Genomic DNA, 26,837 nt, shown 5'->3' with positions numbered 1-26,837 from the left:
CAGACCAGGAATATATATATATTTTTTATTTAATTTTAAGTATTAATTAAAAACATCCTCATGATGAGAGACTTACTGCATCTTGGAGAGGAAGACTTAAACATTTAAAAGTTGTGAGTACATCAGAAAAGGTTGGAGTTTGACACTAGTTGACTTTTAAGTAATCCCAACAAGGTGGTTAATAATTCAGACTTCATTTAATAACCCATGCACAGGACGTGAGCCTTTTTCAGCCACCATTTGCCATCAAGTTCTGCCACAATTCACCAACTTGTTCATAAGACTGAAATAATTTAAGACAAAAAATAAGCAATATAAAAACAGAACCAAGCACCAAGGTAGACCTCAGCATCTAAAATAATAATAATAAGATTAGAAAACATTGTGTGTGTAAATGGTTGTCTGTAATTGTGTGTCCTGCGAAATAATGGCCTCCTGTCCAGGGTGTCCCCCCCCGTCTCGCCCGAAGAAACCGGGATAGGCTCCAGCCCCCTTGTGACCCCCAAAAGAGATTAAGCGGCACGGAAAATTAATGAATGAAAAAAACAATCTTTGGATGTATTCCTGGATAAAAGGAAATTATATCACCTGAATAATTAGCGTAATAATCCAGTTAGTCAGTACAATCTCTTATTCTACGATTTAGTGAATGGAAAAAAGGAAGTTTATTTCTACACTCAGTACTAGGGCCCCCTCAAAATTGGCCTCTAAAACGGTGAGTACGGACCTGGTGATTGGTGACCAAATAGATGTATTGACTGTTGAAAGTGTAAATACAAAGAGACTTCATAGTCAACGATATTGACTCATCCTTGGCACATGTTTTAATTTACAAGTGCAGAGTGGTATATTTCCTTCTGTTTCTTTTATTTTCCAAAGCCCTTAAAACATGAAAAGTAATTTAGCAATGAAACTGTTCACTTAAATCGAAAGTGTAATTTTCATAGAAGCAATAACTATTGTTATTGTTTTGTAAATATACCTTTGCCATTTTTACGTTATCTATTTTTTTTGTTGTTGCTATTTTTTGTTATGAATGTACATTTTCTTTATTTATGATTGGTGTTTAGTGTTTAAATGGCTGATTGTATATGGCATTTGTATTTTATAATAGGCTCCTCCTTACATCACTGATCTGATCCCGCCTTACACCCCAGCTCGGGCTCTGAGGTCTGTGGATCAGAATCTACTGATGGTTCCTGAACACGGTTCAGGACCAGAGGAGAGAAATCCTTCCAGACTGTTGCTCCTAAGCTTTGGAACCATCTCTGTGTTTGATGATCTACTGACTCCTTCAAGAAACATCTTAAGACGTTTTTATTTGTTCAGGCTTTTCCTTGATTTTCTGGAACTCCTGTTGTGTTATCAGTTTTATCTTTAAAGTATATACTTTATTGAATATTGTTTTGATTGTTTAAGCGCTTTGTGACCCTGGTCTCTAGCGCTCTATAAATAAAAAATACTTACTTACTTATAATAATAATAAAAAAAAAGTATAAATGAATGGTAGTTAGTTTATTAACTAAAGCCGAATTCACAAGTGGTTCGATATACACCTAAGTAATGACCTTGCATTTATATGAAGCGCTGAGTCAATAAGTTTTGGACATAACTTATATTTTTCAAATGGAGTTTGGCTTGACGTCCACTATTTCCTTGCGTGACGTCAGCTGTGACGCGCAAAGATGGCGGCGCACTGTGGCAGGTCGTGTGTTGTGAAACACAGCTAGCGTTCGAATGATATTGTCGCTATGGTTTTTAACGAGTGTAAACATTCGAATCACATGTCCTGACGTGGCGTTTTAGGGCAGGTGTTACAAGGTCACACGGTGCCTAGGAAATGAACTTTTGTCAGTAGTTTGTGGAGAGAGATAAAGCAATGCTAGCTGCTAGCTGTGCTCGGCTAGCCGGGGCTGTCACCGCTCCAGGTCGAGGACTGAGGACGTTGAGTCTCTTCTCCAGCACCGGCTCGTCGAACTGGACCAAAGTGGTGTCGGACGCGGAGAAAGTTGTCGGATTTCCCACTTCATTCATGAGCCTTCGGTGTTTGCTCAGCGACGAGCTCAGCAATGTAGCCATGCACGCCAGGAAGCTGGTGGGGACGCAACACCCTCTGCTCAACACGGCCAGGTACAACTTTAATGACTTTTTTATAGGTGTGTGTGTAACTTTATTTCTATGACACTGGTATTATCAGGTAGGTCTTGTGAAGACGAGTCCAGGGATATAAGTATCAATACCCAGGGATAGATATTAAGAAAGTTATGGATAATTAAAACCGCAGACAAAGATCTAAGGTCAACCTCCTTAAGACAAGGTCAATAGTTGAGTATTTTAGTAAGTAAGTAAGTAATTTTTATTTGTATAGCGCTTTTCCAGACCAGGGTCACAAAGCGCTTAAACAATCAAATCAATATTCAATAAAGTATATACTTTAAAGATCAAGATAAAACTGATAACACAACAGGAGTTCCAGAAAATGAAGGAAAAGCCTGAACAAATAGAAACGTCTTAAGATGTTTCTTGAAGGAGTCAGTAGATCATCAAGCGCAAAGAGAGAGGAAGATTGTTCCAAAGCTTAGGAGCAACAGTCTGGAAGGATTTCTCTCCTCTGGTCCTGAACCGTGTGCGTTGAACCATAAGTAAATTCTGATCCACAGACCTCAGAGCCCGAGCTGGGGTGTAAGGCTGGATCAGATCACTGATGGAAGGTCTGACCATGAATAGATCTGAAAGTAAGAACCAGAATTTTAAAGTTGATCCTGAAAGAAACTGGAAGCCAGTGAAGAGTTTTAAGGATCGGAGAAATGTGAGTTCTTCTACTAGAGCGGCTCAGAATTCTCGCTGCAGAGTTCTGAATCAAAAAGTCATTACTTTCTTAATATTAACCCCATTTAAAAAAGATGTTTCATTGTAAATCTTACTTAACAAAGAAACAGAATTATGTAATAATGATGTTAATACATTAATTACCGTCAAATAAGACATTGTGGCTCTTAAAATATGTATAGAAAAGCCAAATAATAGCCCAGATTGAACAAACACACTGTACGTTGTTTAAATATACATTCATGGATGTAAAGCACAGTTAAGGTGTATTTTTCTTGATCAAATTATTGAAGTTAACATTGGAATTCGATCGAAAATGTCAGTTAACATGGATGGTCGTAGTCGACCAGGCAGTTGGCGGGTCCAAAATAACTTGGTGCAAATCGATCAATTTAAGATATATTTGCCAGACTTACAGTTAAATGGATATCTTACTTTATTATAGGGGGTTTCAATGAATATTTTGGATGACTTGGATGGTTTGCGAGGGAGTTTTGTTTTTGTGGCGCGTATACTTGGTCAATATGAGGATGTTGATGAACTGGAACATTTAATGTGATTTTGGAAACTTAACACATTTTTATTTATACTATTTATACCATCATTGAATTAAGGTTTTAATCCCTTCGAGAATTATTTGACATACAGAAAACTTGTAGGAAGTCAATCAATTGACAAGTGAAAAGTAACGTCAGTTTTATTTATCGTGATAAATAAGTGAGCGATTATAAAAATGTTTATTTCAAGATTGATTCCGAATTGGAAAAGAAACCTGTCTAACAGGAATCCTGGGTCATGCTTAATGAGATACACTTGGTTTAAAGTCAAATAGATCTATTCTAATTAAATGTCAATAATTTGAAAACACTTCAATATTCTTTTTTTCTATTAGTCTTCTCTGTCATCTCGTTTTTGCCTTATAAAAACTTTCCAAATCATCATTTTTTTGGGGGGTAAATGCTTGAAACTTGTTTCGTATCAAAAAAGGAAAATTAATATTTTTTTCAAGAACAAGAACATAAACAAGTTCAGATTAATCGATAGTTTTAGTGTATTTTTATTTAATTTCTTTATGGCTAACCCACACAGAGCAAACCATTTAAAGCTCAATATCAATACTTTTAAAAAATGTGAGTGACATGTTGGTATTAAAATGGAAATCCTATCTTACAAATATCGACTTAATTTTCCCAAAGGAACTTTCTCAAGGGATCAATAATATATATGTACTGTATATATTTAATAATTGGAGTGGTTGGAATCTGAATCCATTTTTTAAATGTCTTCTTTTATGTAAAGAACCATGTGGTCTAATGTCTGAAAGGTGCTATATAAATACAATTGGTATATTTATATCTATTTTGATTTAAACAACTGTTTGATTATTTTAGAACTGAACAAGAATAAGAAAGAAGCTCTAAAAAGCTCATTCACTAAAGCACAGATAGATTTTTGACGGTTCTAATCACAACCTTCAGAATTACACGCAAAATAAGCAATAGAAAAATAGAACCAATTCAGCCGTTCTGCGGCACCTCCAGCTAACATATCATCTTAATGCAACTATAAGGGAACTACTTGTAGAGCCTAGTGAAGAACTTTTATTGGAAACCAAAATCCAAGGGTGAAATAACCTACACCCTTTTAATCTGATATGAGGATCCATTTGGGTGTTGTTTAAGGTTGGTAGTGTGGGTAATGGAGGGGATACAGCCCGACCTCTCCACAGTCTGACTTCTCCCCGTCAGCTTTGGTTGGGTTGGTTCGTATTTCCCACCGAGTCTCAGGCCCGGCAGATATAAATATCCACAATAGCAGACAGGCAGACCCATGTGGAGTTGGGTTTCCGTGTTTCCTTTCACTTCATTCTCAAAAACCCTGCAACTCAGCTAAGTTTGGCCCCAAAGTCTGCAGTTTCATCCAGTGACTTGCGGTCCCGGGAAAAGTAACTTTACTTTGGGGACGCTCCCTCAGCTGTGAAAGGGTCAAGGTCACCCAGGAGACCTTCCTAAGCTTCTGTTTTTGGTCTTCTCATCTTTCAGTCCCTGCTGTTTTGATCAATAGAGTGTTTTGATTGGTTAATGGCCGTCCGTCTGTCTGAGTTCATTCATGCAATTCGATCCGAGGAAAGGTTATGTTATTTAAGAGGGTGATACAAGCCATTGAAGTATTTAGTGGAACGCGCTGCACCCTCAAAGAAAAGTGGTTTGCCTGCGTTATACATTTGAAATATTACGTCGCACAACTGATCTCGCTTTGTTAGATCATGTTCATGCTTTACTGGAATATCTGTTTTGGCCATTATCAAATGCCAAAACAGATTTTGCCAGTTCTGTAAATGCAGCCAGCAAAGGTCTTCTGTTTTGTCTCACAAAAAAACACTTTTATATATGTAAAAAAAAAACTAATGTTAAGAATGCTCTATTAAATGTTCATGCTCAGAAGATTGAGAAGTACAAGCTGTGGCTTCCCTCAGGTTCCTAAAAGCCTCTTTACATGCAGCTGCTGAATCATTCATGCTAACTTGCTCGACTGTTTGGTAACTGTCGAGACTTTCCATGTTAACTCTCGCTTACAGAGGTGGCGTGCTGCATAAGTTCCCAGTTCTGGTTTTAAAGATGAATTAATTTGGCGTTCTTAGTGGGAAATTTGACATCAACAGAAACCAAACACACATCCTAAGAACAGAAATGGCTTGTCGTCCTAATTCTTGATTCTTTTTTCACAAGAAGACGATGTGTCTTATGTCTACGGATTGAACAGAAAGATACGACTGTCTATTAATTTAACTTTCAATTATTGATGTCTAGTCTTAGAAGAAAGCAGGTTTTCTATCCATCATGAAATTCCTTCTTTTGCATCAATATTTCACATGTTTTTTGTAATGTTTCCAGATTAGTTATCAAGATGTGCTAGAAACATCCAGTTAGGAGGCAAACTTTAACACGACAGTCCTGTCAACCTGCATTGTTTTGAACTCTTCTGCTGGTACTTTAAATTATTATTGATTTGTTTAGCCATACGTTTGGCTCATCCTTACCTAGGACTGGGTACTGAACTTGCTTTGTTAGTACTGTATCAAAACAATTTTCAGTTCCCAAGGGTGACCAAAACTTTAATAATAATATGTTGATGTTTCTGAAGAAGTGACAAAGGCAGTGAACATAAGATTAATTTGTTGGCAAGTGTTCTTTTGCACTGGAAATTATTTTACAATTTTTTTCCTTAAGAAATGAAGAAAAATAAAGCTTGAAGTTTGTACTTTGTGTAATTTAATTTTCTTTTTGTTAGGATTTACCTTATAAAAATTGGCATGGAAAGAAGTATCGTGTCAAATGTAAATAAGACAAACAAACAAAAAAGACTTTCCCTGTGACCTTAATGAAAACTTGAGCAGATACATAACCTTTTTTTTCTTTTTATTTACAATTTGTTCCGTTATTTTGTTATCCAAGTTCTATTCCCATATGTGTGTATTGATGTGATAAAACTAAGTTTTGCCTTAATAATTGTACCATTATTATTTATTCAGCATTCATATCTATATCTTCATATCTTGGAGATATTCTCGTAAAGCTTTAAAACTTTCACGAGTTATTAAACTTTGAATAAAACGCTACATATTCAAGTGTTTGCATGAATAGCGTTGACTTTTGTGATCTTTTTTTTTTTACAACAATAAATAACCCCACGGGTTAAACTTTGCATTCTCATGCATGAGTACGAGCGCGATTTAAAGAACAATTTTTTGCCGCAATCGGCGAGCGGAAGGCGTGGTGACCTGCTCGAGACCCTTCAAAATGACAGTGCCCCCCCCACCACCACCACCACCACCACCCACTCCTCGCAGCCCCACACTATCTTTCTTTTTGCACATCATCCGCGGCCCGTCGTCTGGCAGGAGGTCTTTTGTGATTGATTGATGTGTACCGCTGTGGATGGTGACATAAATATTAATCATCCGCCGCCCTCAGGCCACTGGCTCGCCCTGCGTTTTTTACTGTCCAGCGGGCTGCAGAATACTCTCTACTTCTAACTGTATTAATATTAAGACCGAGCGTAAATGATGGAATAGACTCGTGTTTTCGGGATTGTTTTCTGATATTTATATCGTGGAACAAAGCTTCTCGGAGTGTTTTCTACCTTCAAGACATTCCAATCACTCTTGTATTCCTCCCGTCATTTTTTTCCGCATTTCTATCTCCCGGCGTTCCCTCCCTCCCTTCATGCTCCATCTCTCGCATCCACTCCACCTACCCCCGTGGTGCAGGGGTGGGTCAGAAGGTGGGGGCTCGCGCTCGGCGTCGGCTGTGGAGGGCGTTCAGGCTGGAGCTCGTGGGGGGGGTGTGGTCGCTTGTCTGACTGGGAGCCCCTAACGAGAGCGTGATTCATGGCACAGGGGGGGCTCCCATAGGGACGGGATTAGAGGTCCTCTTGTCTAACCACTCCCTGGAGAGACTAGAAAGATATTTAATCTGTCAACCCGGCGCATGCGGCTATCAGTGGGGAATGTGTCAGGAACCAACACTTGCTTCAAAAAGAGACACAAATTGCTAATAATTATTAGAAAATGCAGCCATTTGATGGACTTCCTGACTCGTGAATGGTCTTAGAAATCCTCCATTTGGATCAAGGATTACTGTAATGAATGCCAATAAACAATAACTTCTCGAAGGTTGGATCAGAATAACGACACTCATTTTGACGACTAGTTAGCAACTATTATTAGCTGGTTTACTTATTCCTACTTATAGTGGACCACAAAATAAGTAAGTATGAGTGTGTATTGGCAAGAATCTGGTGATACGATACATATCTATATCTATCTCTATATCTAAACAATTTCCCGAAGGAGACCTCCTGAGGGATCAATAATGTTTTACCTTACCTTACCTTATCTCATGATACAGGGGCACCATTACAATATAGTGTGATACTGTAGTAACGAGTATATATTTGTAGTATCGTCCAAGTACTTGACTCTTGTGTTGCAGAATTGACAAACCACATGAATCTTGACAAAGTCTTAACTGATTTCATTTGTTTTGAAACCAAAATATGTCCAAAGCAGCCGGAGTCTACTGTATCCTCTCGTCCTCAGTCATCGCCAGGATCTCGCAGGATTTTATTGTTCCTTTAGCTGTGGAGGATGTAATGACTGCTGCCCTCTAGCGACCAGAAGTTTAATTGCAACACACAAACGAACAAACTCTGGGAATATTTTCATTTTAATTGCAATATATATATATTGCACACTTCAATAAAAAACAAAATCAATGGCTATCCTTTAGTAAGTGTTTAAGATTAGATAAGGAACGGATATTAGTGATGTCAACAATTATACAGAGGCTTCCAATTGGATTGTTTGGTGAGGGATGACAAATTCTGATAAAATACAATATCGCAATCTGACTTTTTGGGATATTTTTGGGATTTTTAGAGTTGCAAACTGAACCCTATTATGTTCTCCTTGTAGGGGTTTCGTCTACGACAACAAGAACAACCTTCAAATGCGGGGACTGATCGTCCTTCTGCTGTCCAAAGCTGCCGGTCCTAACCATGCTACCTCCGATCCGCTGAGTCAGTACATGGTCAGCGGCATCTATCCAAGGTAAGTCCACTCCAGTGTCAAGTTTTGGCGAGAGTCGTCGATCTGAAGCTGTTGTATAAACAAAGCGGGGTCGTGATTACAGCTGTCGGGGGAAGACCATGATTACTTCATAATGGACTCTGCTTTCGTAACCTCTTGTTCGCCCAGATTTCCGACAAGGGGGAACTTTATAAAGTAATAAGTTGAAAACATGGTCATGATGAGGGACTTCATCTTGGAGAGGAAGACATTTGAAAGATGTGAGTCAGGAGAGTCTGGTTTTAGCACTAGTTACCCTTTAAGTAAATGTGACAACATTTTTCCTTGGAAATAACAGAGATTTTAACTGTGAGGATGACGATGAATTGGACCAGCACATCGAGTGAGAAGACACACGCGTAACAATATTGTTCAGAGTCACTTATTCACGTGGCAGCCAGACAAAGGAAGTCGATGCCACTTTTCCTCTCTGTTCCACAGTCCCCGAGAATAAAAAAAAAAAAATAGCGCAAACAAATCCTGGTGTCGGGTGATAGTAGCTCGTCCTCTGCGGTTAGAGTCCATATCAATTCCTGTAAACGAAAGCAACCAAACAGAAGCTCGTGACGGAGTGTAGGTGATTTTATTGTGTCGAATACATCGTATCCATTTTACTCGAGAAAGTTTTCCTGTCGTTCGGTGTTTATTGAATCCCCGACACGGGATTTTTTTGCGATGCCGAACGTAGCGTCTCCTCCTCGTGTCATTCCCCTCACAATCTCCAGCCGCCGTACCAGAACAAGGAGTGTGTGGGTTTCGTGCCAAGTGGTTTTCCAGAAGTGACTGCTGTGTTTGGCAAACGCTCCGCTCCTGGTCCTCTCAAAGGCTTCTTTCTTTACCCAAGTCTGGCACAAAGACGAGAGAGAGAGGAAGAGAGAGGGAGTGTGTATCGCGGTCGTGTCCGTGCAAAAATCAAACCCTAATATTAGAACTCATTAGAATAAGGCTCGGGCAGCACCCGGGTCCGACCCGGGAGAACTTTTCCCCGGGCTGGACAAATGATTGCCACGCTTGTCGTGGGCCTGGCACTCGTACGTCTGCGTGGCACTGGAACATGGATTCCCTCACTGTGTGTGTGTGTGTGTGTGTGTGATGGATTTTCTGAAAGCAAACACACACAGAATGACTTGATCACCTCATTTGCACCATCTTGCCGCCGCTGCCTCCCTCCCACGAGAACTCCCCTCACCTCTCCTGGGCTCATTAGCACCTCTGCTGATGGAAGGATGGAAGGATGGAGGTTTTTTTGGACATGGTGGTGAGTTCGGGGTGTGTGTGGGGGGGCGGAGGGGGGTGATTGAATCCTCTGGGGAGATGGTCTCCTCCCTTCTGACAGCCAGCATTTGTAAAACATTTCCCACTCGGGGGCCGCCTGACACTGATGATTCACCGAAAACACAGTCGGTGATGGATGGACGGACCGACCCCAAAAAAACGTCTCACCTCTTCATTCCCCCCCCCCCCGCCACAAATTAAAAAAAACCCGTGTCAGTGAATGCATCACTAGTGTCCGTTTGATGGACAAGACCTCCTCTTTTAAAATGGAGCGCTGACATCTGCGAGTCAGTGTTTTGGTGCTGATGTGGGCTGCAGAGGGAGGAAAATGGAACAGAACAGCCAGGACGAGGGGCGGGGCAGGGGGCGTTACACCTCAGCGAGATGGCATCGGTTGCTAAGCGACCACGCACCAAAGCTATTTATACACCGGCCCCCTTGTCCCTTTTCTTCCTCCCAAAGCGCAACATCTAATGATGGGTGCTGAGAGATACAAAATACAGGTTTTGGATCTACATGCAGCAGAAACTAAACACACTGCGTGTTATGAATAATATCACGTATTCTTAATGGTAAGAATTCTCCATCTATCCACTTTTTAAAAGTGTTAGAAACCACACACATCTGTCGAGTTCAATTTACCGTTAACACATCTTCATATTGGTTTGTCCATAGAAAGTTAATTGTCAAGGTTCAAGTTGGTAACTGTAACTGCTTTTGTTTGTTTTTCAAACCAAAATATGTCCAAATATCAGCATTCAAAGCTGCTGGAGTCGACTGCATCCTCTTGTCCTCAGTCGTCGCCGGTAACTATGATATCAAATTTGATTTCAAAGCAGAATAATAAACTGATAATTAAAATAATAATAGTATGTATCAATGTTTACTTGACCCTGTTGTTAAGATGCAGAAGTTTTGGCAAACAACTTAATAATTTCGGTACTACTTACTTGCTAATCTTCTCAGGGTTTATTTTTATTTCATTTGTGTTTTCCTTCTGGGAAAAGCCTGCGACGCATCTAGAGCCGTGGTCCCCAACCTTTTTTTTGTACCGTGGATTGTATTCGCTGACGTTAAGATAGAAAAAAGTTTAAAAAATAAATAAATATACAATTCAATGACCTTCAAAAAAACTACTACTGAGTGCATGAAAAAACGCTGAATCAGCGAGAGCTCTGGACTGGTTACAACAAGATGTTTTGTGTATTAGCATCTATATATATTTCATTGTACGCTGACGATGGTGTTCTGTATGTGTGTGTCTCCAAACTTTTAGAGACTTTGTGCCATTGTGTGAGTTTGTGTTAATGCATTATTTATATGGAACCAAGACTCTGAAATAGAAGTATTGTTTCTAGAGTTCTAGAACATCAACATTAATACAGACACTTCCAATAAAGACGGTAAGAATGATGTTAAAGAAAGTGATTCTGGTTAGTGAGTGTTTGAACACATATAGTAACTAAGTAAGTAATATTTGTAGAGCGCTTTTCTAGACCAGGGTCACAAAGCGCTTAAACAATCAAAACAATACCCAATAAAATATATACTTAAAAGGTCAAGATGCCAGCGAGATCAACACAGGAGTCTCGGAGAATCAAGGAAAAGCCTGCATGAATAAAAGATGTATAGAACTTGGACTGCTTAAGGATTTTTGCCCCTTTTTAGATTAAAATGTTGATGAAATTAAGTTGTACTTATTTATGTTGTGGACTATAATATTGTCCAATAAAGTATTGGACTTATAGCTATACTAAGATGAGGTTTTTAAATACCATGATTCAACTATGAAACTATTCTAAGATTGACTAAGATACATAGATACAGTAATCTAGTAAATGGCTAGATTAAACCGTAGTATAATCTGACTGGGATTTACCACAGAAATGAATATGATCGAACCAGAGTATAGTAGAAAGTCAATGGATGTTAATTTTCGCCCACAAATATCACCATTAATTCATCTCCCAACTTCCATATGAAATATTGCTCTCCATTGTTAATGCTTTTTACCTCTTCAATAAAAACCAAACCCATGTATTCAACAAGATATGTCACACTAAACTTCAATATTACTGTTGGCTTACGAATCAAAAGAAGACAAAAAAAGGGATGAAAAGTACAAGTTGTGTGGTTGACACAAGGTTTCGTTGTCCACGGCCTGGAATCATTTGAACTTCTGCTCTGCTGGTCGAGCACAAGCCCTCGCCGAAGAGCCCCGGATCTGTCAGTCTATTAATTCTCCTTTTATATGGAGCCTGAACTTATTAACTCTCGTCGGGGGGCGACCGTGTTGTTGCCCTGCGTCAGTGAGCAGAGAAACCATCCAGACAATGGCTGTGATTGAGAGGCGAAACAGATGACATTATTGAATGTTAATCACATCTTTTTTTCCTTCTTTTTTTTTTTTTCGCCCGCAAACGTCAAACATGGCAATTACCTGCCTATAGGATGTGTGTGTGTGTGTGTGTGTGAGTGTGTGTGAGTGTCGAGCGGCTCGGTTGCGGAGCAGGCTCATCAGTTTCTCACAGCGGCTGAAAGAAGGTCGTAAGTGGCTATCAGTGCACCCAACCCTGTCTGGATGGATCCCCTCCTGTCGCTCCGTGGCAAGCTCCCTCCATATGGAGAGGGTCCTCATTATCCCCCACCAATGACTGAATCAACATTTGATTATTTCCCCTCGTAGCCTGAGCTGAAAGCTTCTATTCTCTTCACTTAACCTCTTTTCTCCTGTAATCAAAAATACTATTGAATAGTGACGACTTTTTCTTAACGTCTTATCTGCACGAGGATCGCGATTGTCCTGTTATGCTGTTAATTTTATTGGAGTGTATTTTAAAGTGTTATCATTAGTCAAAGTTTAAACATTTATGCACGTATAACTAGGTCTACTAACCAGTTACGTGAAGCTGTATGATCTCCAATATGACATCTTTCTATTGCAGTTGCGCTTTATATATAGGTTTATGTCTCTATTTAAACATCTCCGACTTAATCCCATGTTAGCAAAGCCCTTCCTGTAGTATTTAGACAAAAATATTTATTCTTATAGACCCACTTCAATATACTAATAAGGCACAACTTAAATCCTTTAATTTTCTTGTTAGTACGCCTTATGTAGTAATTCTGACCTCGAAGAGATATTATGTGGTACACGACGCTCAAAAACTGTTAAAATACAAAGCCGCACCACAAGTTACTGTAATATCATTCCGCGATGTTCCATAGTAAAGTGTCTTGAAGAGTAATACAACTAAGCCACACTATAATTATTATGTAATTAACAAACATTTAAATTGCTGTATAATTCTAATAAGAATAAATAAAGCTGTTGTTGTATCGTTTAAAAATCATTCATAAAGGCTTGTGGGTCATTGCTGTCAATAAAGTTTTGTGACTTTATCATAGTCTCCAGTCTAAAGTCCCTCAACATGTGACCAAAACGCACTCACCTCATTGGACAACAGCAGCCTAGCGTTACTTGCGGAAAAATGAACGCTTAGGAGAGGAAAAAAAGTTAAATTTTTTTATTTTACTTTAACTGTTCCAATTGTTTATCTATGTAACCGTTTACACGCGTAGTCATTGACACCATTAATAAAACATCTAAAGCGTTGTGTGTTTGTGTCAAATAGTTAATATAATTAAATTAGGGTTCAAGACAAAGGGTTAGTTTTATAAACCTGTTTACTAACCAAATCTGACCCACTGAATTATTTTAAGTGACCTGCATGTTTTACACTAGGTGTCTTTTGTCACAGTCGTTCCACGATTTTGATGGTTGAAGATGGAAAATTGATGTATTTTGTATTCTTTCTTTTTAATATTTACTTATCTTTTTAATATTTACTTATCTCACCCTCTCCAGCACACACTGAGGGCATTGAGGAGCTCCATCAGTGATAGGATGCTCCATCCCAGGTGTGTGAGGGAGAGGTACCGCAGGTCCTTCCTCCCTGCTGCCATCAGACTCCACAACAAGAACACAGCCAGATAATATTTAACAGCACCTTTTCTTCTTGTTATTTTTGTAAATATGTTAGTGTATATATATAATATAGGGCAGATTTTTATTCTATTCTATTTAGATTTTTTTTCATTTTATTTTTATTTCTGGGTGTTTTTATTTTTTGTATATTGCTGTTTAAACAGAATTTCCCCTCGCGGGACAAATAAAGGATTCTGATTCTGATTCTGATTTAATTAAACAGGACAGTAAGTTCCTTGTTTCACACCAGTCGGCAAAACCGATGCATGTAATGTTTTTTTTTGTTTTTGTTTTCCTAGCCAGCGGAACTTGGCAGAAATCACAGAGTTGATCCACACAGCGTTCCTTGTGCACCGAGGGATCGTGAACCTAAAGGAGTGGACGGCGTCGGACGGTCCGCTGAAAGACATGGAGTTTGGGAATAAAATGGCCGTCCTGAGCGGCGACTTCCTGCTGGCCAACGCTTGCACCGGCTTGGCCCAGCTGAACAACACTAAGGTAGACTTACAGTTAGTTGTTGTCTAAACAAATTCTTTAAATTGCCATAAATCAATGGAAAGCCCATTTTTATGTGTTAAGGAGAAAACAGGGTCGTCTGTATTTCAACTCGGTTGACATCAAACTCAGCATCACTATTTTTGTTGTACAGTGTCAATCAAAATTTTGGAATTCCCTCCTGTTGGTTTGTGAGTCTGTGTCACTTGTGTTTGTGTGTGTTTTAGCTGCACCGCGAGGGCAACACGGATCATATCTATAGTCCGAAAACCACTCGCTGACACATGCTGTCACCACAGAGCTCGCTCAGAATGCGGTCGCTTGAGTGACTGAAAATAACTCGTCTTCACCCCCTTCGTGTCATTGGCCGGAGGAAACCTTATCATCTTAAGATCCGATTGTCACCGGGCACTCGGGGGGGTGTGACTTGATTGTCTCATAGGAGGACTAAGAACAACAAGGACTAGAGACTTTTGTTGGATGGTGGTTTGATCGCTCTGCAGTGGTCAGCATCTAAAACTAAACCTAATAAACCAAAGACAGGGTTTTGTTAGTCATAAATTGGGCAATACTAGCCTACGTTTATGGAGCACCAACATTCCGAATCTGATACCTTTGCTTATCTTAGCCACTGAATGTTGTCCTTTTGGATCTCACATCAAGCCTGGGTGGGAATACTGCTCATCATTCATCACCTATCGCTTTCAACATGGTGGCTACTTCAAAATAAAGGTCCTTAAAAAATCTTTAGCAAGGTTAAAGAAATACAGCACCGAAGTATCGTCCCAAAGTAGCGGAGTCACATGAAACTGTTGAGTTTTCCCGACCAAACGAGCCCTCAATGGAGCTTAAAGGCAATCCGAGGCAAACACAGGAAACATCTCAAAGTGGAACTTTTTAGTGGAAATAAGGAGACGGCCATTCGATAGCCTGTAGTTACTCATGTTTGAAAAGGTTAGCAAAATGAACCGAGAAGAAAAGCACAGCAGGAGAGTGCGGAGTGTGGCGCGTTGAGAAAGTGGTTCTGTTGTTAGGACCTGACTATTATTGTATGTTGTACGTACATTTTGATCAGGAGAATGGACTGAGTTACACGGTATTATTGTATCACATGAACATGTAAAGCCTGTTGATGGATGAAAAACTGATGCTTAAGATCTCGAGTCTTTGATCAAATTTCCTCCTGTCTTTCTTATGATGCTGATGAAGATCATATGTAGTGGCCTTGAGATGCAACCTTACTTCTATGAACTGGAAAGCAATATCGCCAAGGAGCTCCGGTTTCCTCCCATTCGCAGACCTGTCGGCAAAACCCGATCTGGCTGGATTTGGGAATGGAATAAGCGGGAGGCAGGGGGAGAGCTTATCTGATACCTTCCAAAAAAAGAGCCCCCACCGGCCCCCACTTCCCAACGCCGGCAGAGACACCACATCTGGTAATACTGTAGGCACATTGTCCTTCCAGGTCTGTGGGCAGGTCTCGGGTTTCCTCAATATTTTCCCGCGGTAGATACAGTTACCCAAAGGGCATCACAATGCTGGCGGAGCATCCAGCATCGCCAGACTTTTCGGACCTGCTATGTCTAAGATGAGCAGAATTAGTTTTAGTTTAGCTCGACTGTTGATAGTTTGTGGAAATTGATTGAGGGATGGAGAGGATTATTTGTTTTCCTTCGTGAAGTATTTCGTTGATGTGTGTCTCCTGTAAATGTATTCCTGTTTGATGAAACTTTAGGGACTTTCATAACAAGGTGTAGTTTTAAAGATCCTTCATATTTTAACTGTTACTGAGTACAACACTTTAACGACATTTGGCCTTGTATTGTATGTTCACTTTTTATCCTTGGACTTGCTGTATGTCTGTGGGTTTTGAATGTCTTGTTTCGTCAAATGCCGTTGCTTGAAGTTAGACTCAGTCACGTACATACATGGGGTACGTTCAGTGCAATGCATTTGTGAAATGGACTGATTTACTTGTAAGTAAGTAATATTTATTTATATAGCGCTTTTCCAGACCAGGGTCATAAAGCGCTTAAACAATCAAAACAATACTCAAAAAAGTATATACACTTTAAAAATCAAGATAATACTGAGAACAACACAGGAGTTCCAGAAAATCAAGGAAAAACCTGAACAAATAGAAACGTCTTAAGATGTTTCTTAAAGGAGTGAGTAGACTCCATCAAGCGCAAAGAGAGAGGAAGATCGTTCCAAAGCTTAGGAGCAACAGTCTGGAAGGATTTCTCTCCTCAGGTCCTGAACCGTGTGCGAGGAACCATCAGTAGATTCTGATCCACAGACCTCAGAGCCCGTGCTGGGGTGTAAGGCTGGATCAGATCAGTGATGTAAGGAGGAGTCTGACCATGAATAGATCTGAAAGTAAGAACCAGAATTTTAAAGTTGATCCTGAAAGAAACTGGAAGCCAGTGAAGAGTTTTAAGGATCGGAGAAATGTGAGTTCTTCTACTAGAGCGGGTTAGAATTCTCGAGTTCTGAATCAACTGCAGGCGAGACAGATCCTTGTCAGTTCAATGAGACGATTAAATTGATAAATAAACAAAATTTAACTAGTTTTTTTTACTCACCCTCATGTTGACTAATGAATTATTCTCAGAGTAATCTTTTACTTTTTAGAGTTAAAGAAAAATGTATGTTCATTTTAACATAGCAACTGATGCTCCGTTGTCTTCCTCTTTATCTAGGTCCAAAAAGACACACTTAAAAACAACCAAATAACCAAGAAAACAAGCTAAAATCGAGGCTGGATGAAGTTTTCCTGGAAAAATTCCTTATAACGCTTCGATACAAGATGAACATTTTTGTCTATATACACGGTTCAGGACCAGAGGAGAGAAATCCTTCCAGGCTGTTGCTCCTAAGCTTTGGAACGATCTTCCTCTCTCTCTGTGTTTGATGATCTACTGACTTAAGAAACATCTTAAGATGTTGTGTTGTTCTCAGTGTTATCTTGATCTTTAAAGTATATACTTTATTGAATATTATTTTGTTGTTTAAGCGCTTTGTGACCCTGGTCTAGAAAAACGCTTTAAAAAAAAAAACTTCACTTACTTTCTTACTATTATAGTCATCAGTACAGTGTCTTGAATACTGTATATTACTGACTCCTTCAAGAAACATCTTAAGACGTTTCTATTTGTTCAGGCTTTTCCTTGATTTTCTGGAACTCCTGTTGTGTTATCAGTTTTATCTTGATCTTTAAAGTATATACTTTATTGAATATTATTTTGTTGTTTAAGCGCTTTGTGACCCTGGTCTGGAAAAGCGCTATACAAATACAAATTACTTACTTATCTACTTACTATAACTATAATTAATCTAATAATCCCAACCCTTAGTTGACGTGAAGGGGATTAGAAAATCAGTGAAGTAGATATTTTGGGTGAAATAACTCTTTCAATGCAAAAAAAATGTCGCTACAATATCAGAGCAGATGGCGGCAAATAAGGGTCAAAGCATCTGTTGAGAAACATTTCAAATGACCTCTTTAATTTCAAATGGTTAAGAAAAAATGGGGTAGAATTCACCTGCTTTGGATTTAACAACTTTTTATCCGACCTGCAAGTTTTCTGGAAGTCAATTTTCGTCAAATCCTGTTCGGCGTGAACGCACTTTTACCTGCTACTTTCTAAACACTTCTACAAATACTTAAAAAGCCAATGACCCTCTATTTTTGTGATGTAAATAGAGTTAGAAAGTTGACCGTATGAAGAAGAAGCTTCTCTTGCTGCCTGTGTGTTAAACACTATCCCAGCTACACAGTTCTCACAGAGATGGTCTTCTTCGTGAGTCAGTCGCCCCCTGTGGCCCGCTAATGATCTCACCTGGTTCCTCATATCACTGACGCAAACTCTCCCGGGATTGATGGCTCTCACCAGCTGTTGCTTCGGATTCAATGGCTGGAAATTGAAGGTGTTTAATTACAAACTTCATGGTTGAAGCGAATATCGCGTCCGGGCCTCGATCGAGCTCATTTGAATCCACATTCCGAGTTATTTAAAAGCCATTTATAACCAGGGAGCCGCTTATCGGTTCGCCACCTTAAGTGAGTCACCCTTTAGTGGTAGATGATGATTGTTGTGCAGATGATCTGGCTTGACGATCCATCGCTGACATATACGTCCTTTTGTAATGACCCATGAGTACTTTATCCTATATGTACTCCCCCGACTCTAATGTGTCGGATGTTTGTGTGGCAGGTTGTGGAACTCATCTCTAGCGCCATAGGAGATTTGGTCGAAGGGATCTACAATGAGAACAGCACTCCGAATGAGGTAGGTACAAGTTGAAAAGCATACCTCTGCCAAGGAGCTTATTTCACATGACTTTATGTTTAAATTAAGCATACGATTGAATGTGTAAGACAAGGTTTCTCCATTCACCTCCCTTAAGGACTAGCACTCAAGTCTCAAAGACTTGAATTCGATTTTTAAAACACACAATTTAACCAAATAAAACATGCAATTTGATCGCAAAAAATGTGACTACAAAGACAAAATGTGCTGTGATTTTTAATTTTAAAGGCTTTGAGACAAGAAGTTGAACCCTCATGCGCCCTCATGAGGGTTTGAATCTAAATCTTAAATTATGGAATCCAGTTTATTGATGTGATTGTATGTTTTCTTATTCATGTATTCAAGAGAAGTTTGCTCCTTGGCAGAGGTATGTGCTGTCTTAGTGATTTCTCTAGTAATAACGTGGTACCCTACGATGCCAGGTCTTGCCCCAGCTCGGTGTTAAAATGAATGTTCCCCTGATGAAAGCCACCAGTTGATACATCGTTCTAGATCTTGAAGCAATATTTGGAGAGTAACTCTCATCTAAAAAGCTTCCTCTCGGTCCAAAGAAACCCAAACTATGGCTAGTACTTGGACTGAGCACGTTTGCATTCACGCCCGCTCGCTGTAACTACTGTTTCTATGACTGCAATTTATTCCTGAATTTGGATCTCAGGCAAACAGCAATTTCATTTTCCTGCAGGAGAAGAGCAGCATCACGAGTGGCCCAGACGTGAAGTCGTGGGAGGAGCAGACATTTCTGTCGCATGGCGCTCTGCTGGCCAAAAGCTGTCAAGCGGCGATGGAGCTGGCCCAGCACGACTCCAAATCCCAAAGACTGGCCTACAAGTACGGCAAGCACCTCGCCCTCGGGCACAAGGTGATTAAACATAGAGGGTTTTTATTTACTTTGAGTATGTTTTACAGAAGTAAATATGTTGACAATGCAATAAACTATATCGTCTAATACATCACACCTACATCATCAACAAACACACAAAAATATATCAAGAAACATAATTAACACTGACAAACATCATCAGCAAACACACAAAGATACTGTAGATAATCAAAAAACACACAGAAGTCATTGACAAACACACAAACATGCAACATCAACAAAAATACAGACAAACAGAAACAAACACAGAAAAATGCATCATGAACAAACAAACGTTATCGACAAAAACACAAGCAATAAACAAAACCAATAACTAACATGCATACAAATAGCATCAACAAACACGCATACATTATCAAATACACAAACAAACATCATTAAAAAATACACAAACTAAAATCTTCGATAAATACAAACTAATGTCATCAACAAACAAAAACAATAACCAAAACACATTAACAACAAATATCATCAACAAATGCATAACACACAAACATCATCAACACGCACAATCGAATAAACATAAACAAACACACAAACATATCATCAACAAACCAATAGAAAAACTTCATCAACAAACCCACAAACATACATCAACAACATCTAATAGATTCACATCATCAACAAACACACAAACATATATCATCAACAAACTAATAAATAAACATCATCAACAAACAGACAAACATCATCAACAAACACACAAATATAAACATCATCAACAAACAGACAAATATACATCATCAACAAACTAATAAATAAACATCATCAACAAACAGACAAACATCAACAAACACAAACGTATATCATCAACAAACTAATAAATAAACATCATCAACAAACACACAAACATCATCAACAAACACACAAACATCATCAACAAACAGACATATATATATATCGTCAACAAACACACAAACATATATCATCAACAAACTAATAAATAAACATTATCAACAAACACACAAACAAACATCATCAACAAACACACAAACATCATCAACAAACACAAACGTATATCGTCAACAAACTAATAAATAAACATCATCAACAAACACACAAACATCATCAACAAACAGACATATATATATATCGTCAACAAACACACAAACATATATCATCAACAAACTAATAAATAAACATCATCAACAAACACACAAACATCAACAAACACAAACGTATATCATCAACAAACTAATAAATAAACATCATCAACAAACACACAAACATCATCAACAAACAGACATATATATATATCGTCAACAAACACACAAACATATATCATCAACAAACTAATAAATAAACATCATCAACAAACAGACAAACATCAACAAACACAAACGTATATCATCAACAAACTAATAAATAAACATCATCAACAAACACACAAACATCATCAACAAACAGACATATATATATATATCGTCAACAAACACACAAACATATATCATCAACAAACTAATAAATAAACATCATCAACAAACACACAAACATCATCAACAAACAGACATATATATATATCGTCAACAAACACACAAACGTATATCGTCAACAAACTAATAAATAAACATCATCAACAAACACGCAAACAAACATCATCAACACACAAACAAACATCATCAACACACAAACAAACATCATCAACAAACAGACAAACATCAACAAACACACAAACAAACTGTTCATCCTTCCTTCCTTCCTTCCTTCCTTCCTTCCTTCCTTCCTTCCTTCCTTCCTTCCTTCCTTCCTTCCTTCCTTCCTTCCTTCCTTCCTTCTCTCTTGACTCTGCAGTAGTTCTCAGCATGTGTTTAATCGAGTCATTAGTCTGTTGAGTTTGTTAAAAGACTCCGGGGGTCGACCTGCCATAGTTTCACCTTTAACTCCTGATTTATTCGGCTTTGATTTTCATCTTCCAGGTGAACGTATCTTTTTTCTTCTCCGCAGCTGAACTCTGACCTGCAGCCGTTTGTGAAGAACAGCTCCGGGGAGTCGCCGTCGTTTAGCTTGAGCGCCGCCCCTGTGGTTTTCCACCGTCAGATCGTGGGCCAGGAGAAGTGGAACCAGCAGCTGCATCAGGTGAGACTCGCTTGATGAACAGACGACACGAAACCTGTGGCCTTTATCTTCAATGACAATCTTCTCTTCAGGCGACGACGCTGAGAAAGCAGCTGGATTACACGAAGGTAGGACGACCTCCATCTGAATAAAGTTGCCTGGATTTTAAAGCGTGGAAGGCCTGAAAGTTGAGGGACGAGCTTCCCAAAGTCAATGTGTGAAGGGAGACGGGCACTGATAGGGGCGCGAGGAGAGTCGGCAGCTTCAGGGGAGGGGTCCGGCGGTGTCGGGCAAGGGTGTTATCTGGTCCCGACTGAAACCGGAGCAGGGAGGATGAGTTTACAGAGGCCTATTTGTGGCCAGAGACACCGAGACGGTGAGACAGTGGCATTGTGAGAGGATCTCCTTCAGCAGACGTGCAGGAGCAGAGAAGTTTGAGGACGCGAGGAGGAAGATGTTTGCAGCAGGTGAGACGCAGGAAGACGATTCACTTAGCGTTTAGGAAGTTAAGTTTTGAATAGATGACCTTCACTTGACCTTTTTCATTCTTAATCTGGTATCATGTGACCCACAACAATCTATGGGCTTCATTTACCTACAGAAGAGCCAACTTGTTTCTCTGCACCATCCTAAGTATTTTCAGCAACTAGGCAACAAACCCAAACAATCAACTTCACGTCTCTGTGGGCTTTTATGATCAAATATATTATATATAAATATATATTAGTGGTGTTAGAAACAATGGATACACTGATATATATTGATATTTTCAAATAATGTATCGACATTTAACAGAATTGTAAGTAAGTAAGTAATTTTTATTTATATAGTGCTTTTCCAGACCAAAACAATTAAAACAATACTCAATAAAGTTTATATTTTAAAGGTCAAGATAAAACTGATAACACAACAGGAGTTCCAGAAAATCAAGGAAAAGCCTGAACAAATAAAAACGTTTTAAGATGTTTCTTGAAGGAGTCAGTAGATTTAATTTAATTTTTTGTGGGCTTTAAAATCATATTTTAAACATTGTTTTTGCTCATTTTGGTGTTGCAATTAAACTTCCCGCCACTAGAGGGCAGCAGTCATTACGTCCTCCACAGCTCAAGAAATATTAAATCCCCCCCAAAACTCCGGCAATGCCTGAGGATAGGAGGATACAGTCCATTTGCATTTAAAGTTGAAGTTTAGACATTTTGTTTTCCACCTCTATTATTTCAAACAAAAGAGAGCGGAAAAGTTACAAGATGTCACTCAAATTCAGTGCCTCCCAAAGTGTATCGAAATATATCGAATGGTATTGTAATTTTAATATATTAGATCAAATAGTATCATGAGATTATTGTATCGCTACAACCCTAAATATATATGTATATATATATATTTATTAGGGTTATACATGCATACATTTTATGGTTTATATTTTAAATACGTGTGTGTAAAATGAAAATTAAAAAACAGTGTTTAAAATAAACATGCGAATAAACATTGTTTTTGCTCATTTTGGTGTTGCAATTAAACTTCCCGCCACTAGAGGGCAGCAGTCATTACGTCCTCCACAGCTCAAGAAATATTAAATCCCCCCCAAAACCCCGGCAATGCCTGAGGATAGGAGGATACAGTCCATTTGCATTTAAAGTTGAAGTTTAGACATTTTGTTTTCCACCTCTATTAATTCAAACAAAAGAGAGCGGAAAAGTTACAAGATGTCACTCAAATTCAGTGCCTCCCAAAGTGTATCGAAATATATCGAATGGTATTGTAATTTTAATATATTAGATCAAATAGTATCATGAGATTATTGTATCGCTACAGCCCTAAATATATATATATATATATTTATTTATTTATTAGGGTTATACATGCATACATTTTATGGTTTATATTTTAAATAAGTGTGTGTAAAATGAAAATTAAAAAACAGTGTTTAAAATAAACATGCGAATAAACATTGTGTTTGCTCATTTTGGTGTTGCAATTAAACTTCCCGCCACTAGAGAGCAGTCATTACGTCCTCCACAGCTCAAGACAAATAATTAAAATAGTATCATGAGATTATTGTATCGCTACAGCCCTAAATATATATATATATATATAGTTATTTACTAGGGTTATACATACATACATGCATATAGATGAGTATATAAGAGTTTCTTCTATGGAAACATGTCGCGTCCTTCAATATTCTATATGTGGTGTATTTGTAGTGGCCTCTAAAAATAAGCTGTTACTATTGATCAGTCAATTTGCGGCTGTCAAAGATGGTGACGAATGATTCCAGTGTTAGAATTCAAAACCAGCAGCTGAAGTCCCTGAATAAGAGATAGCGGGGGGGGAAGCGCCTGCAGGGATTCTACTTTTCGGAATTTCTGAGGCAAAATGCCGTCAGCGAAAAAGAGACGTTTGCAGCAGGAAACTAAATTAGGTTTCCATAGAAATGTCGACTTTTTTTCTCTCAAACAAAGAGCAGGTAAATTAAACGGTGCAGCCAGTGAATCCACCAACAAACAGGTTTGTTTCGCCTGAATTGTTGTTGGGTTTATTCTGGAGAAAAGCAGCATAAGTCATTTTATGTGGCCTGAAGGATAGTTTTCTTGAAAATAAAGTAGATTATTATTGATAAAGATGCCAGAGATTACTCTAGTTTAAGGGACAGAACTTATACTGAGACTAAACCTATACAAATCTTACTTACTTACTTCCAATAAAAATAATACTGAGGTTAAAGGAAAATAATTTGACAGGATTTTTTTTACTCCTGGTTTGAGACGAGCTTAATTAAATAAATGAGCTTTTGACAAAGAGTTCTATACGATTTTGGCCCTTTTGTCTGATTGAGCTGCCAGGTTCGTAAATAACGTATCCTCTGGGGCCACATTATAACTGACTGTTGTTAGGGGCCATCGAGCCAAAAGAAAGAAGAAACTAATCCTAAAAAAATCACTTAAAAATAACAATGAAAATGTAAATATTTATGCCGTAACATTGTATAACAAAGATAAATAATATATAAAATATAATGAAAAGATAATGTCTTTAGTAACTATATTTTGTTTTAAAATAATTAAAAATAAAACACTAAACGAACATCGTCTGATGTTTTTATATGTTGAAATAAACAAATAAAAATGGATGGATAGATGGATAGATGAATGGATAAATGGATGGATGGATAGATGGATGGATGGATGGATGGATGGATAAATGGATAGATGGATGGATGGACGGACGGATGGATGGATGGATGGATGGATGGATGGATGGATAAATGGATAGATGGATGGATGGACGGACGGATGGATAGATAGATAGATGAATAGATGGATGGATAGTTGGATGGATAGATGGATGGATGGATGGATGGATAAATGGATGGATGGTTGGATGGATGGATGGATAGATAGATGGACGGATGGATGGATGGACGGATGGTTGGACGGATGGATGGATGGTTGGATGGATAGATGGATGGATGGATAGATGGATGGATGGATAAATGGATAGATGGATGGATGGACGGACGGACGGACGGATGGATGGATGGATGGATGGATAGATAGTTGTACTGCCTATTTCACATTGTTTAATAATTCTATACGATATACTATATTCTATAAATTCAAAATAACTTGTATAAACAGTTTATAATGGTAGATTTTTAATGGTGCCTCAATAGTTTTAATCTGGAGGAGCAATAGTTTTAATTCTTAAATTAAAAAGTTGTCTCCTGCTGAATCTTTTTCCTCCAAAACCTCCTTCGTTCTTTCCCGTCTTCAGCCATTAGATCCTCTCTTTACCCTTTTTCATAAACTTTTCCAAGCTTCAGAAAGTCACAACAAGTTGTATAATAATAAGCATAACGGCATAAAAATGTCTCCTGCCTCGGCCTCTGAGGTCCTTGAACGCACCACGGCTGCTCTCTCGCCTCGTCATCGGGGGTCTGTGTTGTTGTCACGGGGGGTTGAGAGGCCGACGTGACAAACTAATGTGCGTCTTTATCCCCCGACAGCTCCTGGCGATGGTTAAGTCTGAGGAAGGCGTGAGCGCGGCGGCGGACCTATGCTGTTACCATGGCAACAAGGCTCTGGAGGCCATCCAGGCCTTCCCGTCCTCGGAGGCTCGCTCCGCCCTGGAGAACATCGCCGGCGCCGTCACCAAACTCTGAGCCGACGACTCGTGCGAAAAAAAAAAAAAAAGGAGAGAGAATGAATACTTTTATAAATGAAATACTGTATTTATCAAACACTTGTGTTCTTTGTGATGTCATAAAAATATTTTAACTTGCGTCGCTTTTTGTTTACTTTATTTGTTTTAAGTCCGAGCTTCAGGAAGTAACGACAAGACTCAAGATTCGCTTAAAAACATTTTATAGACTTATGTTATCATGTCACTGTGATGTGATCAGCCATAACATTATGACCACCGAGAGCTGCCTTGATCTGCTCACTGGAGGATTTTAAGGTTTTCACAAAACTATCTATAATTACACAAAAATATTTTGAACTAATTTAACTTGACAATAGTTTATCAGTCTCCCTGCAAAATAACTAAAACAAATATTGTCCAATTTTATTAACATTTTAATAAAAAATAGGGTTATCAAAGAACCGATGAAAAGGGGTTGTGTTCTGGATTACCATCTGGATCCAGGACTTCTTTGAAGGATATTGTCTTAAAAAAAACGTTAATGAAGTCAAAAGTAGTTAAGTCGTTTGTCAATTACGCTGTTAAAAAAACAACAAAAAATCTTGTCATGGATGATGCATTCAAGGGCCTTCAGAACTGTGGGAAGTTTTATTAAGTCTCTTGTTTACTTTCTAATCTTTTTCACCTTCTCTTTAAGATACTCGTTTTGTATTGATTTTTTTTAAGAAACTTCTTAAAGAGTGATGTATCCTTACGATTAGTGTGTGGCCAAAAGTTGTAATAATTATTATTTTTAAAGCCCCTTTCTAGACCAGGGTCACAAAGCGCTCAAACAATCAAAACAATACACAGTTAAAATACATAATTGAAGACCAAGACAACGAATTGACAAGAACGATAAATGGCATAATTATAAATAAATTTCAATACATACATGTATTACATGTACATATACGTGTAAGTACTTCCTCTCTCTCCGTGTTTGATGATCTACTGACTCCTTCAAGAAACATCTTTAGATGTTTTTATTTGTTCAGGCTTTTCCTTGATTTTCTGGAACTCCTGTTGTGTTATCAGTTTTATCTTGATCTTTAAAGTATATACTTTATTGAATATTGTTTTGATTGTTTAAGCGCTTTGTGACCCTGGTCTGGAAAAGCGCTATATAAATAAAAATTACTTACTTACTTACTTACTTAAATCAACTAAACAATGATACAATAA

General features: G+C 38.5%; 1 protein-coding gene across 1 annotated transcript; it reads left to right on the top strand.

Moving 5' to 3' along the window:
- Window positions 1-1,695: 1,695 nt before the first annotated feature.
- On the top strand, window positions 1,696-25,751 carry pdss2 (prenyl (decaprenyl) diphosphate synthase, subunit 2). The gene is made up of 8 exons (XM_087780029.1): window positions 1,696-2,130; window positions 8,306-8,440; window positions 14,021-14,219; window positions 18,434-18,508; window positions 19,215-19,391; window positions 21,357-21,488; window positions 21,560-21,595; window positions 25,477-25,751. Exons 1-8 carry the CDS (start codon window positions 1,880-1,882, stop codon window positions 25,630-25,632), a joined length of 1,161 nt encoding a protein of 386 aa, XP_087636155.1. The 5' UTR covers window positions 1,696-1,879; the 3' UTR covers window positions 25,633-25,751.
- The last annotated feature ends 1,086 nt before the right edge of the window (window positions 25,752-26,837 follow it).

This window comes from Callionymus lyra, chromosome 18 (genome assembly GCF_982586985.1).
Source record: "Callionymus lyra chromosome 18, fCalLyr1.hap1.1, whole genome shotgun sequence".
NCBI lineage: Eukaryota > Metazoa > Chordata > Actinopteri > Syngnathiformes > Callionymidae > Callionymus > Callionymus lyra.
Note: the sequence above shows the minus strand (reverse complement) of the source record. Positions and strands in the feature narration are given on the sequence as shown.